The 18899-nt window shown below is 48.3% G+C and overlaps 7 protein-coding genes across 7 annotated transcripts; 4 read left to right on the forward strand and 3 right to left on the reverse strand.

The window, feature by feature from the left end:
- Positions 1–422: 422 nt before the first annotated feature.
- On the forward strand, positions 423–4594 carry I302_101964 (uncharacterized protein; the record flags this gene model as incomplete). Its single annotated transcript, XM_065869396.1, has 14 exons — positions 423–526; positions 593–709; positions 788–1541; positions 1621–1730; positions 1798–1842; positions 1901–2101; positions 2217–3085; positions 3144–3199; positions 3258–3448; positions 3519–3633; positions 3715–3932; positions 4033–4145; positions 4204–4367; positions 4481–4594. 14 exons carry the CDS (start codon positions 423–425, stop codon positions 4592–4594), a joined length of 3171 nt encoding a protein of 1056 aa, XP_065725468.1.
- A 290-nt stretch (positions 4595–4884) lies between these two features.
- On the reverse strand, positions 4885–6437 carry I302_101965 (uncharacterized protein; the record flags this gene model as incomplete). Its single annotated transcript, XM_019187345.1, has 3 exons — positions 4885–5128; positions 5229–5542; positions 5628–6437. The coding sequence occupies 3 exons, from the start codon at positions 6435–6437 to the stop codon at positions 4885–4887; spliced, it is 1368 nt and encodes a 455-aa protein (XP_019050223.1).
- Positions 6438–7004: 567 nt separating this feature from the next.
- Positions 7005–9469, forward strand: I302_101966 (fumarate hydratase, mitochondrial; the record flags this gene model as incomplete). The annotated part of the gene is made up of 11 exons (XM_019187346.2): positions 7005–7040; positions 7185–7365; positions 7512–7836; positions 7945–8218; positions 8278–8367; positions 8438–8616; positions 8680–8931; positions 9014–9048; positions 9112–9154; positions 9218–9288; positions 9444–9469. The coding sequence occupies 11 exons, from the start codon at positions 7005–7007 to the stop codon at positions 9467–9469; spliced, it is 1512 nt and encodes a 503-aa protein (XP_019050224.2).
- A 463-nt stretch (positions 9470–9932) lies between these two features.
- Positions 9933–10454, forward strand: I302_101967 (uncharacterized protein; the record flags this gene model as incomplete). The annotated part of the gene is made up of 1 exon (XM_019187347.1): positions 9933–10454. The coding sequence occupies one exon, from the start codon at positions 9933–9935 to the stop codon at positions 10452–10454; it is 522 nt and encodes a 173-aa protein (XP_019050225.1).
- A 226-nt stretch (positions 10455–10680) lies between these two features.
- I302_101968 (uncharacterized protein) lies at positions 10681–12790 on the reverse strand (the record flags this gene model as incomplete). Its single annotated transcript, XM_019187348.1, has 8 exons — positions 10681–10927; positions 11073–11148; positions 11214–11227; positions 11295–11408; positions 11490–11679; positions 11746–11774; positions 11845–11996; positions 12074–12790. The coding sequence occupies 8 exons, from the start codon at positions 12788–12790 to the stop codon at positions 10681–10683; spliced, it is 1539 nt and encodes a 512-aa protein (XP_019050226.1).
- A 384-nt stretch (positions 12791–13174) lies between these two features.
- Positions 13175–14136, forward strand: I302_101969 (uncharacterized protein; the record flags this gene model as incomplete). Its single annotated transcript, XM_019187349.2, has 4 exons — positions 13175–13206; positions 13270–13581; positions 13695–13908; positions 14086–14136. The coding sequence occupies 4 exons, from the start codon at positions 13175–13177 to the stop codon at positions 14134–14136; spliced, it is 609 nt and encodes a 202-aa protein (XP_019050227.2).
- Positions 14137–14517: 381 nt separating this feature from the next.
- I302_101970 (uncharacterized protein) lies at positions 14518–18706 on the reverse strand (the record flags this gene model as incomplete). The annotated part of the gene is made up of 11 exons (XM_019187350.1): positions 14518–14796; positions 14903–15050; positions 15126–15295; positions 15360–15479; positions 15552–16154; positions 16212–16346; positions 16405–16621; positions 16678–16762; positions 16819–17298; positions 17417–18581; positions 18674–18706. The coding sequence occupies 11 exons, from the start codon at positions 18704–18706 to the stop codon at positions 14518–14520; spliced, it is 3435 nt and encodes a 1144-aa protein (XP_019050228.1).
- Between the last annotated feature and the right edge of the window lie 193 nt (positions 18707–18899).

Consider the following 18899-nt stretch of genomic DNA (forward strand, 5'->3'; position numbering starts at 1 on the left):
TAAGAGAATGGCTTTACCTGATATAAGCCTACTGTACATCTAAGCCTCCCTCCCCATATGTATCGTACGCCTCCTCCCCCATACGCTTCTTCACCCCATCCAAACTCCAAGTCCAGATTGAAAGAACGACGCCCATCCAAACTATCCATAGCGTTACGCCCATCATCCAGACCAATCCATTCGGTATAGCTGGGAGATTCAAATAGAGATAACCATGTGTCTGTGCGTCCAGGCACCGCATGTGAACAAGAGATGAGATGACATCGTTATCTCCTCCACTTTTATGGATGTACGTGGTCAGGCAGACTGGCATACTCTGTTCACTCGCTCGTTGGGAAACATCCAAATCTATCGCAGTTGATATCGCTGACATTCTAGCTGATCTGAGGAGCTTCTAGGGACAGCGATGATGGTGCTCAAGCATGGCGAGTGATTTGTCAGATCAACATGATAACACTGTCAGAGAAGGGGATGAGGATGTGGGGGATGTGATTTGTTATGAAAGGCCGGGGAGACGACGCACAAAGTCAGTTCCACTTCCACTCGCTAGGACGTGATATCCCTAACTATCGTCTTGTCTCCCTCGGACTAGCGTACAGCCTTTCAGGGAGGTGCATCGAGCATCGAATGGGAGCAAGGAGGGCCGCGCGGAAGGGACGTCAACGCACAGACAATCTTACACTAATCCATCGAGGAGATCGAGCAGAGTGTGAGTACCAAAACAACCTTGATGTTTGGATCTTCCTAATGTTGTCTCTGGTGCTGATTCCTTCTATATTCATACCAGGCTTGAAGTGAACCATCAGTATGACGCTTATGAGCTTGACTCTGCCTGTAAAGTTGGGGTGGAAATCAGGAAGCGTAAAAGACCTTCCCCCAGGGTTATACCACAATCAACGGCCCTTCAGCCTTCAAGACCTGCCGAGGACCGTTCATCCAGTCCACTCTCACCCGTTCCACCTCTTTCAGAGCTCAAATCCGACGCACCACACGTACCTCCTCGTCAAAAATCAACTTCTGCACATATACCTCCGGCGGAAATCATCCCCGCCAAACGAGCCAAAGGAACGTACTCCTCATGGTCATGCCAAAAGGCCCCACCCAACATCCTATCTTTACTCCGATTTGACCATCCTCCTGAACTTCTCAATCTGCCGTCGGGAGCGACTGTACAAGAGAGTTACAAGCGAGCTCAGCTGGGTCAACCTGGTCGGACGAAAGGCGAAAGATCAGTCGGGGAAAAGAGATACTCTGTGGCTAGACAAGGTGGTGTCAGGGTGATTGATAGGAGTGGAATTGCTCGGGACATCGTTTCGATCAGAAGAAACGCGCGAGAGAAGGGGCAGGGGAAGTTCGAAGGACAAGGCGAGTTGGGTATCGTACCTTTACCTCAAACTCCTTTTGATCCCTGCCGAGCAGACGGGATACCATCAAGTACATTCTGTAAAGTCTTGAGGATCCTTGCTCATCTATCAACTCCTCGATCAAGCGACAAGGAGATCATACCACCGCCAAGAAACAAACCACCCGTATGGGCAGAGGTGAGCAGCTTTCGTTCCCACTCGACCCGCTCCTGGCGATCTCGCAAGCTTCCAACACTGACGGTAATATGTCGAGAAGTCCCGTCAAGAGCTTTGTGAAGCCTTGCCGTACTATCGAAGTTTCCAATCTGGCTTATACATGCACAAGAGGGTAGCATACGGATATCTACTAGAAGCCTTTCCTGCTCCGTCAGTCGACATTCTGTGGTTCTTTTGCGCAGCTGTCAGCTGGCTGATCTACCTTGACATGAGACAGGAGAGACATATGGGCACAAAACGGCAGGGTTATCATATCTCATGGGTCAGCTCATCTCTGGCATATGATAATGGGATCAATCACGCTGAGACATGGTACGCAGCGGCGGACAGTGCATTCGGACGCTCAATCCAGACGGCACACCAGGTCCAGCAACACTTCAAGCTGATCAATCTCGATCTGACGCTAGGGTTGATACGCTGCTCCTTGCGTATGAGAAGAGGACGCCGATCGTGTTGATTGCTGGGAAGGGGTATGAGGAATTACCGTGGGAGTTGGACTGCGCGTACGTCGTGCTGGGATGGTAGGTCGCTTGACACGCCCTTGCTAGCTCTTGGTCTATCAGCGCTATGTCTGCGTTACAACAATTGCCGCCACCAGGAGGTGTACCGCAGGTGATGATACTTGAATCACTCTAGGTACTGGATCTCACTCACATGGGTAGAGGCTGAGCCTCCTCCGCTTGGTGTGCCCCCGCCAGATGGAAGAGATTATTTCCATCGAGTGAAAATACGATTCGATTGGGTCGAAAGTCAAGGTAAACCGTGGTGGATCGATTCAGATACGAATACCAACAACATCATTGGGACCAACGAACCAGAGATTGTTCCGGATACCGGATGGTCAAGGGAGAGCTTGCCTTTGACTCCCTTACCTAGTGAGATCGAAGACTGTTCCGGTTCACCTTCCATGAGCGAGCCGCCCTTGCTTAAAGACGATACTGCTTCACCCAAGAAAAGCCGTCAAGGGGATGCCGCACTCACTCCGAGTGCCAAGATGGACGTCTCATGTCTTCTGAACCCCTCAGGACTGCTCACACCACCCAACAGCTCACCAGAACGGCCCAACGAAGTTGATCGGACATTGTCACCCTTGAAGAAGCCACCAAGGTTTTCCGCTCCACGAGAGTATTGGCCAGGTGAACGATCCTTACCGCCTTCCAAACCACTTCTGACCGTAGATAAATACACTCTCAATCGTTCCCTCTTCAGCTCTCCGATGTCATGCCGAGAATGCCACAAACCAATTATCAAGATATATCAACAAGGTCTCATCTGTCTTCGACCAGAGTGCAAGGCATTCTTCATGCTCGATACTCACCTTGGATTCCTGCCTATCCCACCTGGATTCTTACTATCTTACGACGACAAATTTCTCAAGTCTCGCTCTACACCGGCGGAGGTAAGGATCCCATATGAAGTAGTGCCGCTTGAACCGGTCAGGACTGTTCCTGAAGCTGAAACGGGTGGGAGGGAAGGTGAGGTGGGAGGTAGGACGCTATGGAGAGGTGAGCGGTTGCTATCTCAGTCAGGTTATCGTGGAATTGTGCTTATTGATGATCATAGGATGGGTATGTAAGAATTGCGGTAGAGCGAATTGCAGGTACAGGTGGGAAGTATGGGTGAGCCAATGCTTGAGAGTGAGGGTGCGAGTAATGGATGACCATAAAGGATTTACAGGAATGTCGAAATTGCGGGAATACACTTGCGCCGAACTACCCAGCTCGTATAGTCATCAAGAGGGACCTTCCGTCTATCCTACCATCATTTTTGGGAGATGCTAAGATTGATGCGTCATCTGGTATTACCTCGGCGATGAAGTGGATAAGGGAGATAGGCTGCGTTTGCTTAGTGTATGATCTTCCTTCTGCGTGAGTGGTCCTTCAGTTTCTGCCACGTCAGATGAGATAATGATGCTGAAGATGGCGGTGTTGGTCGCAGTGGGAAGGTATATCACCTCGTACAACTTGATTTGAAGACTGCCGATAATCTTTTGGAAGAGTATCAGGAGGCTGCGAATGAAGGGGGATGGTTCCAACGAAGACCATTGAAAGGGGTCAGTGGATTTTTAACAAGTTGGCCTATACAGAATTCGTCACCTTGCTGATCTCTCTCTCCCCGCACGCTTAGACTGCAGGTGAGGTCGTCTTTCGTGAATTCCACCACAGGAGGAGGTACGACAACACACCGTTCGAATGAGACTGATCCAACCTATCATGAACTTTCATTAGTCAAAGGGCAGTTCCTCGCTCAGCACTTCGCCGTGAATTTTGGTGCCTCGTACAAATATCAGGTCGACACACTATCATACCCATTTGAACAATCGCCGGAATGCGTCACGAGATCTCTGGAGCTGTGAGTGAGAGACTTCCATACCTTACTGTAGTCCAAGACCTGTATCAATATCAAATCACAAGGAGCGAGGAAGGGAGAATGCTAATGCGAGAAAGAGCAGTATAACCCAGCGAGTCAAGTTGATATTAGGCGAAGAAGTAAACTTCAACGAAATACTCAGTGTGATGTATAGGGAAGGCCAAAAGATGAGCTGGCACGATGATGGCGAGGCTGGTGGGTCATCCCTGCAACTTTTAGTTCAGTGTCTAACGCATTCTACATGCATGTATAGGTCTGGGTCCGGTGGTCTCGTCCTTGTCGTTGGGTAATCAAGCTATCATGTCCTTCCGACTCAAGACACCTAGGAGTAATCTTAATCAGTCGTTCTATACCGGCGTCACATCGGAGAGCAAGAAGGTACCGCCTACTGCGTTGAGTTTTATGTTGTCCCACGGTGTGAGTCTACTTTGCGTTGCTTTGCTTTGACCCAGCCTTCGATGTTCTTCTACTGCGAGGTTGAGAAAACTCATGTACAGTAGTCGCTTTGGCTGATTTGTGGAACACAATAGGACATTATGATAATGCAGGGTCGAGATATTCAGAAAAAATATGATCACAAGGTCGTACCGATGGGATTTAGGATAGCTTCTACTGCTAGAGTTATAGGTCCAGGTGAGGCATGATGAGGTTATATGCATTTGTGTATAATACAACATAGTATATCGGCAAATGTACGTTGCTCGTAGCGTGATGCACTGCGAAAACGCAAGAAAGGCAAAGCGAATATGAATAGACCTCTAAACTCCATTCTCAGATCCTCTTAGATCATCCTACCGTTCGAAAAGATACAGTACTATTCACCATAGTATTCAGCCTGATCTCGGAGTGAGCTGAAATCACCCCTTCATCATTTCCTGAAGTCTTCTTCGTTCGCCTTCCTCCAATGATAGGTGATATACTGAATACCATCACCCTACAGCTGACTCTCATCATCCACAAAAACCCTCACACCCCCCTTCCCCCATTTCTCCATCACAGCCCTCCCACTCTGCGTAGGCTGCGAGAACGCCACCTCGCCCTTGGTCGGATCAAGATTACACCCGTATATAGTATTGGAGCATGAAGCGTTGAGCAAGTGTTCAGAGAGGTTTTTGGATCGATACGAGGGGGAGATGTATAGTCTGTGAATACCCAATGGCGTGGGAAGGGGTGTTGGACTGGAACGTGCGGTAAATGAAACGCATCAGCATATGTTTGTCTTGGTTTGACCATGGAATTCCTAGCTGACATGCGTTTCAAGGGAAATACGATACTCACTCGCATGTGACACTTCCGAAACCCCCACTTTCCACTACCACCTTCTTCTCTTCTTTTCCCTCCGATGCAGTCAATTCACCATCCTTCAATACCCTCATGGCCCATTTGATACCCTGCGCCACTATCACACCTACGACCCTTTCTTTCTGGACTACCTTTTTTGATATCGAATTATCCAATTTCTGGCGCTTGGCCGTACTGACTGGCGGAGGGGAGGAAGTGACGAACAGGAATATCTTGCATCGTTCTAGTATTGCTGGAGGGAGCGGTGGGGAGGAAAGTACCCTATCAACGGTAGAGAGGATCTCCTCGAGCTATGTAAGTTTCAATCGTTATCAGCTTCAGTCTCAACTCTCACACAAAGCAGGAACAGGATATTTGAAGCTGAACATGACATACCTTATTCCCACCACAACTCCCATCAACCACCACGACCTTCCCATTTCCCTTCCCCCTGTCTCCGAATGGAATATCATCCTTAACCACCTTCCACCCCTGCTCTCTACTCTTACCTAACCCATCCCACACGATCCCTCTCAGTACCCTCGTATGATGTGCGATGTGGACTCCTTCATCCTCCCCTCCACGCATGAATGACATACCGCATTCTTGGCATGTGTGAATGAGGGGTAGATGCGTCAGATGAAGCTGAGTGAGGGGCTTGGGCTTTGATGAGGAAGTGGCCTTGGGGGGTTTGATACCTAGTATTGAGGATGGACTACCGACGGATCGTTTGGTGGAAGAGGAAGAGGAGGAAGATGGGATGGTGGTGGAAGGTTGTAAAGGTTTGGTCTTTCGTTGAGGCTGGGGAACGAAGAATCCCTTGAGAGATGATTGGATGGCTTTCTTCGGGGGAAGATGCTTGATCAACCGCTTGTCTTGTACTCCTCCAGCCTTAATCACCTTCTTGGTGGGGGTTGATGCAATATGGACATTATCGTTCTCGTCATTCTCATCCTCGTCCGCAGAGAAGAACAATGGCGAAGATTCCCTGGACCTCAGTCGTTTGGTTGGAGTAGGTGGAGAAGATGGGATGGGAGTTTCGAGACGCGATGAGCTTGGAGGTGAAGATGATGTGAATGTTGGCATGAGAGGGGGAGGCGAAGAGGGTTCGTCGAATAGTGATGAAGAGGAGGATACGCGGGGAGGGGCTTTACCGTATGTGCGGCGGACTACAGGTCTGGGATGGGTGTCAGCGTGAGTGGACATAAGGATGTGTGGTTCGACTTACTTTGTGGACATGATACTCTGATGCAGAGACAGATAGGAGGAGCGAGCAAGCAATGAGTGGTTTGAATGGCGATGAATAGCGATATGACGATGATGAGGAAGGAAATGATGATGATCATTGATTGATTGATGAAGGGTTATAGGGGCATGGCGAACATGAGTGAGACATGAACATTACTTGCTCTCAGGCACGGATAAAGTACAACGCGTCGAAATCACAACAAGATCAGATGAAATCACGTGATTACCTCGGAGTATTACACTGGCATTCATTCTTTGGTCCACGGAATTGGATGTATCAATTTTATGCCTAGATGCCATGCGAATCAACCCGAAAAGAGTGGAGGTGCGGCCGATAAATCCGCTCACTCATGATGGAAACCGGTTGTAAATGACAGTAACAGCACTCTGGCTGAAAGCTTAAAAACGATTAAGTCATTTAGACAAAGATACAAACGTACTCGACGTCGAATCCCCTCCTCTGAAAAGGTCATCTTGCTGCTGATACCATCCTCCTCCTCGACGTTCTTCTGTCCATCTCTATCAATGTTGAACCGTGTTGCCCTCAGATCGGCTACCAGCGTGAGTAACTGCTGTCCATCCTTTGGATTGATGATCAACACCAAATCCACCTGACCTGGTGACCATTTCCATTCTGCTGTTACCTCCACATCCTCCCAAGTCGGACTGTATCCCGCTAACCTTCGACTGTATATATACTTGTAGCTCCCAAAAAGACAAATCGCCAGAACAGTCCTTCCCTCTTCCCGAACATTCGCTACCACCTCAAACATCATGGCCGAGCAGGAATTCAGATCAGAGAAAGATACTTTCGGTCCTTTGCAGGTGCCCGCTGAGAGGTATTGGGGTGCTCAGACTCAGCGAAGTCTGATGAACTTTGATATTGGTGGGTCTACACTTTCACTTGTGTTATGGACGATGTTCAGACGGGGAAGTCGGTGTTTATTCTCCTACATCATGGGTAATGACGAGGATCATCTCAAGATACCTCTCCGCAAAGGTTATTCATAGGCTAATCCCCTATAACTCCAGGTGGACCAACCGAACGAATGCCCCCACCACTCATCAAAGCTTTCGGTGTCCTCAAGAAAGCCGCCGCTCACGTCAACCAGACATACGGTCTCCCCGCGGATGTAGCAGAGAACATCTCCAAAGCAGCCGACGAAGTCATCTCTGGTAAACTCATTGACGAATTCCCCTTGGTTGTCTTCCAGACCGGTTCCGGTACTCAGACCAACATGAATGTCAATGAGGTGATCTCCAACAGGGCTATCGAGTTGATGGGTGGTGAATTGGGGAGCAAAAAGCCTGTGCATCCTAATGATCATGTCAACATGTCTCAGTCCTCCAACGATACGTGAGTCATTTATTCATAGTGTCCGATCTCCTCCTTCTGGGATTCACTTACTCATCTGACTCAATCGAGTGCAGGGTGGTGATGCTAATCCAATCCTGCCTGAGTTAGCTTCCCCACTGCCATGCACGTAGCTGCCGTCGTAGAGATCAACCAAACCCTCCTCCCAGCCCTTCGAGAACTCCACGATGCCCTCGAAGAGAAGAAGAAGTCTTTCGACCACATCATCAAAATCGGTAGAACTCACTTGCAAGATGCTACCCCTCTGACTTTGGGTCAAGAATTCTCCGGCTACGTCGCTCAGGTCGCTAAAGGTATTGAGAGGGTTGAAGGTACCATCAAAAACCTGAGTCAACTCGCCCAAGGTGGTACCGCTGTCGGAACTGTGAGTTAGCAAATTCCTCACGATGGCTGTGCATAGCTCACGCTATCGATGTACTGCAGGGTCTCAACACCAAAGCTGGATTCGATGAGAAAGTAGCTGCTGAGATCTCCAAGATCACCGGGTTCCAATTCGTTACTGCTCCTAATAAGGTGAGCCAATGTTCGGAATTCACAGTATCACTCCTTTTGAAACAATGGCTAATCTGAATGATGGGTATAGTTCGAGGCCCTTGCCGCTCACGATGCCATTGTCGAAGCTTCCGGTGCTCTCAACACCGTCGCCGTGTCTCTTATGAAGATCGCCAACGATATCAGATACCTCGGTTCGGGTCCTCGATGCGGTCTTGGTGAATTGGAATTACCAGAGAACGAACCCGGATCATCCATCATGCCTGGAAAGTGGGTCTGTCTCTTTGTCTGTCGTATCAAGGATTAGAGCTAATCTTGATTGTTCTGTCACAGGGTCAACCCCACCCAGTGCGAAGCACTTACGATGGTAGCCGCCCAAGTGATGGGTAACAACACCACCATCTCCGTTGCTGGTTCATACGGTCAATTCGAATTGAACGTCTTCAAACCTGTTCTCATCAAGAACTTGCTCCAATCTATCCGATTATTGGCCGATGGTTCTAGATCATTCACCAAGAACTGTGTGGTGGGTATCAAGGCTAACGAGGAGAAGATCAAGAAGATCATGAATGAATCTTTGATGCTGTGAGTGCAGTCCCCCCATAATTTATAATCAGCTAAGCAGACGAGATGTGGACATAAGCTGATATGGATCCGCGTGGGTTAGTGCTACTTGCTTAAACTCTGTTCTCGGATACGATGGTGAGTGGCTCTCTCATTGTACGTAGCGGCTTGAATCCGTTGGCTGATGTAGAGCGATCGTAGATGTCGCTGCTATCGCCAAGAACGCCCACAAGAAGGGTCTCACGTGAGTCATACCTGTCTTCGCACCCATTTGTTACACCACGCTTACGTACGTTTCATAATACAGCCTCAAAGAATCCGCTCTCGAATCTGGTAAACTCACTGCCGAGCAATTCGATGCTAAAGTCAGACCTGAGCGTGAGTATGGAATCTTCACTGGGATACCCAACATTCATGGACGACGCATGTTACCCCTTTCCTGTGTAATGCTTTCAGCGTCGCCTTTATCACACTTTCGTCTCCTTTGCATTTGCTCTTGAGATAAACGCTGACAATATTCCTTGTTCGCACAGTCATGTTGGGTCCCGACGAAGTATAAGCGGAACACTATTAGCAGTCCCATTGACGAAATGATCGAAAAAGATGAGAGTAGCCTTTTGGGAGTATGAACCGGAGTGTCTTATGCATATCTTGTTCTGAAGCTGCGTCCCTCATTTGGCTGCATCATCGCAACCTCATACATACTGATGCACAAGATTGCGAATGAAAGCTGTCATAAAGGATACCATCAACCTCCTAAAAGGGAGGTGCGAAATAAGATATGCAGTTCCTACGCTCGTGGTGTGCCTGACTCTGAACTTGTCGAAGTGGAGAGACAGAATTTTATTTTAGTTCAGATCATCCATGTTGTGTACACTTTCAACACGAGACTTGAGCAATCCCATAGTATATAATTCTACTTACAACATCCCACCCCCTGATCAACCTATACGAGGAGAAGATCAAAACGCACCTTATCCCTTGACATCCTACCAGCCCACTTTCAAACGCACACACGGACAATGGACCGTCAGTTGAAATCACCCCTCCTTATCGAACCCATCGGTCCATCCACCAAGCTCACACCCGAGGTGACATACCAACACCTCCTCAACTTCCTCGAGCACTCCTCGCTGGGTACGAATGGCGTAAGCAAGATCCAACTCGAACGACTGACCGACGCTTTGGGCGTATCAATAGGGAAGATCGATACTGCCGAAGAGGAGCTGCGGGAGGTCCAGAGGAGGGAGGAGAAGGAACGACGTAAAGCCGAGAGAAGAAGACTTAGGGCGCAGGCGGAGGAGGAGAAGAATAGGGAGAATTTGGAGGGGATGGTTGAAGGATTAGAAGGAGGGGAGGGGGAGATGGAGAGTGGGGCGGTAGGGTTTGACGATGTAGATGCTTCTGAGAAACAGATGGACGATAGAGGCGAGGTGGAGTATGGGGATGTCGTGCAGGAGGATGAGGATGAGCCGGATAATGAGGATCAGGGGGAGGGGGAGGTGCAGGATGAGGATGAGAAGATGGAGGAGGAGTCGAATTAGACGACTTTATATAGGGGAGATAAGGTACGTTGTATAAATTATCATACATGAAATTCAGAATGTCAAGATGACTGACATATGTACAACTACAGACAACATCGAGACCAATACAAACATATATACAACACAAATCGACCACAGGTCAACACAATATACACTATACCAAGCATCCCTAATATACCCCATCTCTCCCATGCAACAAATCATAAAGCGTAAACATTTTCCCTCAACCACGTACATCTTTCACACACGGTCCCCTCCCCTCCCTCGCCATATCAAGTATCTTGAAGAACCCACACCCTTTCATATCCCCTGTCTGGGATGGACTCTGACATTGCCAGAAATACACCATATCGTCTTCTATCATATCGTCTCTTTCGCTTCTGGGGGTCTTGCAGGGTTTGGTGGGCGAGTTAGGTGCAGGTGCGGCGAGGCGTGAGCGCGCTTTGGCCTTTTGGTCCGCTCGTAGTAATCTATCAGATAGAAGGTGATATCAGCTGCCTAGTCGGGACGAAGGATAAGATAATGGCTTGATACATCTCTTGGACAGGTTGAATTTTCGACTTGTTATTGCATATGCATAAATCAGATGTAGACAGAGAGAATATCCACACTCACGTTGGTATACCGCATTTACAGATTGGCGTTCCATCACGAGCACCCAATGGTCCAGTAGATGGATCAGGATGAAAGTCTGGATTAAGCGATGTCAGCTTTCATTTCAGCCAGATGCGAAGTGTAATGACGTTGATGGCTCACCTTCCCGATAAAACCTGGACGATGTCATTTGTTCGTCGTCAGTCCAGGATCTCGTACATTGTTGTGAGGACACTGACTCACCGGAAAGTAATGTTAATCCTCGAAGTATAAGTCTTCTGCTCATACAGGGGAATAGGGTTTTCATCCCTGTCGAAAGTAGGTCTGAATAGATCCAATGCTTTCTGGGGCGGTACGCTGTGATTCAGAGAGCAAAGCGTGGACCGTCAGTCATACGTGTGACCCCTGCATCTGCTGTGAATTGATGGGATTACTCACGTATGCTTATACCTCTCCTGACATCCTGCATTCATCAGACACAAACTATTATGACCCAATTTCAGCTCATACGTCCGTATAGGCTTGGTGTTCGTCGAAAAAGTAGGATCGACAGTGTTGGTTTGACGTAGTCGGAATGCTCGAGGTGTGCCCAAAGAAAGAGAGGCGATGGTGGTATATGGGCCTAGGTCTGGCGTTGGGGCAAGATCATCAGCATTGCACTAATCAACTTAGATATAGATATGGAAATGCTCACATGTCAATTGATCCGCATGCCATCCAACTCTGCGGTGTGACACCATCAAAGGATCAGCTCAACGGTCTTGCAATTCCTGTTCTTCAGACTCAGACGTACGAGCTCTTTGCCCCATCGTATCGGTTTGTCCCACAACAGTTCGCTTTCCATTCCCCCGCCCATTCCAGCGGATACCTCTTCCTTTTCGACAGAGAATCGTTTACTGCTCTTTCGACTAGGTCGGCAGCTTTTCGTAGGAGCGGTGGATAGTCCTGTGGACGGTCCCCTCGGTCAGCCCAAGCGAGCTACTGTAGATCAAGCAAGTGTCAAATTGCGCCAACACACTCACAGCTATATCAACCATACTAGTCCCAGAATACCAATACCTAATCCCCTTCTCCCATGCACCCCCCTTCTCTCCCGTCAATGGATATTTGTACATCTGAACAGTATGCGGCGACTTCACAGCTTTACCCGCTAGGTAGAACTCATTATTGTACCAGCTCTTTTCTGACTCTTCCATCAGTTCTAGGTATAGCGCTGAAGCTAGAGAGGGAGGTAAGGGAGATTCGAGGAGGGTTATGGGGAGGTTATGGGTGTCGATGGCTTGTTGGGTTGTTAGGAGTAATGCTGGTTGTGGTGTTGTCTTACTCTTCGATGGAGCTGTGGAAGTAGATGTGGGTCCACGAAAGATGGATAGAAGGTCTGTCTCTCTGTCTGGATTTGGATTTGGACTTTTGGTGGGTTGAACACTTGGTCCTGCATTTGATTCAACATCTTCGCCATCCACCACTTCGTAATCTACTTTGATGCTATCGCTAGTTCCCTCTTGCTTGGGCTTCTTGAGCCAGCTCTGTAAACTGTTCCCAGCTTTCCTTTTGCCCGTACTCTTCGAATTCGATCTAGGCAGTAACAACTCCTCGGCGGCCTTTCCTACATCTCCATCAGCATCGTTCAGCGATTCGAGGAGTCTTTCGAAAGGGAATGTGAGTGGTTCGAGCAGTGAGGCGAGTAAGGCGAGCTTTGTATCTGTATCTTCTTCATCTTGGTTTTCTGCTTTGGACATTATAGGGCGAGGTGGCTGCCATGAGTAGCTGAAGTGAAGAGCAGAAGAGACAAGAGGAGAGAGGCAAATGTTGAGTAGATGGATAATTTATACACCTAAGACGGCGTAATGTTTTGGTTGACTGGATTTTACGTACGGTAGAGGGAGCATGACGCGTGTTTTCGAGTAAGTTGATTGACATTTTGCACATATATAAGCTATACCGTCCACCAAGTACTTCTCAACTTTACAACAAACCGTTCACTTGTCATCGAGAGCACTCGCCGAAGTCCAGAGGCATAGCATAGAACTTGCAGAGACATCTTTGACAGAAAAAGCCAGTTCAAGAAACAAAATCCCAACTTAGCCCCTGCCTCCCTCCTTACCTCCCTCTACAATCCCGCCATGACCATATACTCTTTGTACATCTTTGACCGGTAAGTCACCTCACACTCAGCCATTCTGTCGTTCACTGAGCTAAGGTATGATGAGCCCCATAGACACTGCGAGCCAGTGTACTACCAAGACTGGCATCGCACCCGCCCCGTCCGTGCCCCTCCTCCAACATCCTTCAAACCAGGCGTCCATCGTCTACCCCCCTCCCAGCCTACCGACACCAGTACCGCAGCCAATGGAAATGTCAGAGAATCGATATTTTCTGATAATAGAACCTCACTGATATCGAATGGAACGACTAACTCGAATAATCAGAAAATGAGTTTACCGAAGGGATTACCGTTCGACGAAGAGGCAAAGTTGGTTTATGGGGTTATATTGAGTTTGAGGAATATGGTTAAGAAGTTGTCGGGGAGGTGGGTTTGGATCATCTCATTACATCTTATCTATATCCTACTGCATTACATCAAATAGTAAATGGGCTATACTGGTATAATATGCTAACCCACCTGCCCTGCCTTATCGATAGAGACGAAGCCTTTACCTCCTATTCCACCTCATCGTACAAACTCCATCTATTCGAGACTCCAACAAACTACAAATTCATCTTACTTTCCGACCCTTCGTCCGACTCCCTGCGCTTCGTACTGCGCCAGCTGTACGTCGGGCCATTCTTAGAGTATGTAATTAGGAATCCGTTGGTCAAGGTCGACAGCAGGGTGGAAGGGGTCGATAATGATCAGGTGGGTTTGAGCTACTCCTGAGGTGATGGTCATGTTGCATTTTTGGGTTTGTGACTGCGTCGTTTTGAAGATGTGTTCCTCCTCCTGCATCAGCTATTCCTGATGTTGCTCACTATTCCAATCAATCTCAATTATCGTTGAGTGTAAGACGCCTGGGCTAACACCATTCATTGACAGTTCCGATCAGCCGTGGATAGACACATGAAAGGCCTATCAATGTTCAACTAGCCTCGCACCCTTTGCTTCTCACCTATCATCTCGGAAGACCATCTTCCCACCACTCGACTGGAGTCTGGCTAATCCAGTGAGGTGCATCGAACAGGAGCCGCTCTAATCAGACAGAGGGGATGGGATACCCCTACCAAAATAACACTATGTAACGATGCATATGAGAAGAGATGATCATCTATGCTTTTATGCTTTATAGATATATAAATATAAATATAGCAAATGCAAATGCAAATGTAAAATTGTAAGAATAGAAGACTACAACAATTCATCTTCCACTTTTTCCTAACATGCTACTACCAGTTCACTGACATTCCTCGCCTAGCACTCATATCCCATCCTTAGGTAAACACGAACTTGTGCCTCTTTAGAGTAATCGCATTACGCACCCTCCACAACCTTCCCCCTAGCTTTCTTAACGCTGCCCGTCAAGGGTATCTCCCCATCCCCATCCCCATCTTCCTCTTTGATACCCTCCATCTTGATCGCATCATCATCAGCGACGAACTTGTTTCTCAGCGTCGTCAAGAGCGATTTCCTAGTCTCCTTGGCGGTCTTGTCGTCCTGACCTGAATTGTCTTGTCCATCGAGCGTAATCTCCTCGCCTCCTACTGCGTCGTCCAGTTGGAGCTTGGTCATTCCTATCGCTAGCATGTCTTCCTAAATTCGATAAAGATATTCGAGTTAGCTTACATACCTCATTGCATTAATTCAGGCGGAATGCCAGATGACAAAAAAGATGATACAAAGAGGAGAGTTCGCTCACATCGATAGACCCCTTGGTAATCAGTTTGATAACTTCCACTTCCTTCTCCTGACCTATCCTATAAGCTCGATCTGCCGCCTGTCGATCATTGTGGGGATTGAAATCTTGATCGTAAATCACCACAACAGACGCAGCGGTAAGGTTGATCCTACGAAATGCAAGGATGAATCAGCTTAAGCCTATGCCAAAAGTCTGCGAAAATCAAAGTTGACTGTCCACTCACCCTACACCACCTGCTTTGGTAGACAAGAGGAAAACGGTAATGTCCGGATCATCGTTGAATTCATCGACTAAACCCTGCCTCTCATCCGTCTTGGTTTGTCCGTCCAACCGGGTGTACTTGATACCTAGGTGATCGAGCGCTTTCTCCAGTATATCAAGGATCATCACGAACTATATCATTCGATGATCCGAATCAGCTTACTTCATCCGGTGAGAAAGAACAGAGCTAACGTACCTGAGAGAACAATAACATCCTCTTGCCCTCCTTCTTGCATTTCTCAATGATCTTCTGTAGCGCGGCGATCTTCCCTCCTTCCAGGAAGAGCTCAGGATCTAAAGCGTATTTCCGTAGTTCCTATCGAACGTCAATCGTCAGCAATCAAACACAGAACCGAAGTGTCAAGTCCAAAGAGTCGGCTCAACTTACATCTTCGATAGAAGACGAGCAGAAATTCGAAATCTCATAATCGCTCATAAATTCGAGATCCTCAATCACATAATCCAAATTACTATCACAATAAGTAGGAGTGTTCAAGCACTCTTTAGCTAGCTTCTTGACTTTCGCATCGGTGTATAGTCTCCTGAAGAGTAATGGGTGACTGGCGGCCTTCCTAAGATCCATGAGGATGTTGGAACTACTTGCTGCAGGGGTGATCTGGCCCTTTTTCGGTTTCGCTTTGGTAGCTTTCTTGGCGGTCGTCTTCTGCTCAGTCTCCTCGACGACGGCAGCTTCGTTCTCCAACGCGTCATCTGTAAGTTCCTGAAGGACCTTTCGGGATCGATTCATCGTTTCGTTGTACAATTTAGCTTGAACTTTGGTCATCTCGCAATGTTCGACCATCTCTATCTTAGGAGGGAGGTTCAGTACCAAAGCTTTTCGTCGTCGGAGCACGAAGGGAGTCAACATCGTTCGTGCTCTTGAGGTTCTCTGTTGGGATAACAGGTTTGCGGAGCCCTGAGACTTGAATATTGCTCGGAGGTATGGCTCGGCATCGGCAAAGGTGTCTTTGTGGATGAACATCAGGAGAGACTATATGACTTATGTCAGCTGTTGATGCTATAAAACAACGAAAACAGCTGGACTCACCACTAGCTCTTGCAAATTATTCTGCAAAGGTGTACCAGTAAGAAGCAGTCTCCATTTGGGTTTGATCGACAATAGATCGCTGTATGCTTTCGTCGTGCAACTCTTGAGCTTGTGTCCTTCGTCGTATACACAGGTCTATTCAATGACTATCAGCTAACACCCCGATTACAATGAGTTGTTCATCACAGCTCACCTCAAAATCGATCTTCTTTCTGAAGAACCCTAGATCGTCGTTCGAAGCGACTTGGGTATAAGACGCCAAAACCACTTCCAGCTTTCCAGATCTGAATAGCCTCTTCAGGTCATCTCGTAGTCCAGCACGCTCAGCTTGTGAGCCATAGTACGTCTGAACGTCGACAGAGGGAGCGAATCGTTCAAACTCTCTTGTCCAATTCTCCAAGGTCGAAGCACTGATGAGATTGTTTTAGCATTACCCCTTGATTACAATCGTGCGAGGCCGACTTACGGTACAAAGATCATATGTGGGCCTTTGATACCTCTCTCCTTGAGGTGAGCAATAAACGAGATAACCTGGATGGTCTTCCCGAGACCTGCAAACGAATGCGTCAGACACACGATCCCACCAGGCTGTCGGAAAGTCACTCACCCATCTCGTCCGCCAGGATACATCCAATCTTCTTCGAATACAGCAAATTCAACCAGTTCACCCCCAACAACTGATAATCTTTCAATACGGTCCCCTCACTGAGAGAGGTCGGTTGAGTCTGTATGTAGCTCGACAGGATCTTCCGCTTCTTCATATCTGTCTCTTTCCTCAGCAGCTCAGACACCTTGGCCACGTCCACTTTGACATCGTTCAGCCCGTCCGACCGAGGTGTACCGACCACACTATCCTGCGCCATTGATGCGCCCCTCCATACAGCCAGGGTGTTTCCTACGTCGTTGGCTATAGCCTCGCACCGATTCAAGCACGCATCAATCTGGACATAACCCTCCATGATCTCTGTGTACTGTTCGAACAGCTTGAACGAGACGCCCCGGGCTTTGGTGAGTTTGTGTCGGGCTTCGTCGACATCTTCGTAGGGCCGGAGTTTGATGATGATAGCTGCCTGCTCTGCGCTACATGCTGTGTAGATGACATTTCCGTCATCAGTCAGCATTATCTCTCATGCCACAACGGCGATGAATTTGGAGACAGCGATCATCCAGGAAGGGAGAAGCAGAAAGAGTATACGCAAACTCACCAATAGTCCCCGTCAACATATCCGCATCAACCTCGTTGAACGCCTTCAACGCCTCCCCCTCCGCGTCAACCTCGGGATCACCTTTCCTCCTCTTCTTCTTCCTACCTTCGTCTCCAGACCAGCTACCTTCACTATCATTATCCGAGAACATCCCTTCTCCCTCTTCGCCCGAACTACTCTCATCTGGATCTCTCCGCTTCCCGTTGTTCGCTCGATTAGCGTAGATGGTGGATTTGGCGTTTTTCCTAGGTTTCGGTGGATTGTACACTTTGACCTTGGGTGTAGGAGGAATAGAGGAAGAGGAAGAAGGTCGAGATACCATCGTGGGTCTATATTGGTTCATGGTGGGCGGTTTCACCTTGTTAGGAGTGAACGCTTCGAACCGAGGTGGTTGGGCTGAAGCAAGCGGTGAAGAGGGTCGGTCGTTCATCGCGTGAATCTGATTTATGGCTCTATCGGGATTATCGGGATACTTCTTCAGTAATGATACGATCAGCTGAGGTTGGACATTCCTGAATTGAGTGGAGAGTCTATTCGCCATGTTTTGAATTTCCACCTCCTGACTTTTCGATTGGTTCTGAGCTGCCAATACTAGACTCGGCTGGCGGGATGCAGTGGAGGTGCTGGAGAGGGGCGAGGAAGGTGTGATTCCCCCATTGGTGGATCTGATAGGTGAGTCGGGTTCGTCGGGATCACGATACCTCGCTTTGAGTCTGTTGAGCGGTTGAGGCGAAGATGGGGAATCCAATAATGAGGTGTTGGTGTTGGATGGACGAGAAGTCGAAGCGTCATATGAGAATGCGGAAGTCGATCCGACAGCAGTAGATGATCGAGAGTCGGGTGCGTGTCTACTGTGCAATGCCTTGAGCACATCTTGAGGGCTTCCAGTGAGAGTCTTCTGAGAATCGGTATTGTCGACTCGACGTCCGATACCTGACGAAGGGATTACTCCAGAGTTGGCCGAGGAGGAACTGGACCCGTAGTTCAGCTTTTGAGCAATGCTGTTGCCGTTACTGAAGTACTTTGAGGGGTTGCTTTGGGGTGTAGGGGCAGGGGATGAGGATGGAGGGACGAGGATGTGAGATTCAGGTGAAGATTCCACTGTTATCGGTTGGATGGTTGAGGGCTTGTTTAGCTTTTTGTCTCTGAGAGCGGCGAGCGCTTCCTAGATCATGACAGGAGGGTCAGCATCCATCGAGCATTGACCGAGATCAAAACTTGTGGACAGAGAGGTCTTTCTACGAGCATAGTACTCACGCGACGTCTCCGTTCTGCTTCAGCTGAAGACATGATGTGAGATTGACAGTGGAGCTTGCCTTGACGGTGGATTCGGTAGATTTGACTGGGAGAATGCTTGAGACAGTAGTATGCCGAGCTGTATTACACCAGAAGGAAAAGCAGGTGCATCAAGGTGACAGATTGCAGTGTATGAGGATGATGAAGCAGTGAATGGCGAGATGTAAGGATGTGAGTTGAAAGCAGA

This window comes from Kwoniella bestiolae, chromosome 1 (genome assembly GCF_000512585.2).
Source record: "Kwoniella bestiolae CBS 10118 chromosome 1, complete sequence".
Taxonomy (NCBI): Eukaryota; Fungi; Basidiomycota; class Tremellomycetes; order Tremellales; family Cryptococcaceae; genus Kwoniella; species Kwoniella bestiolae.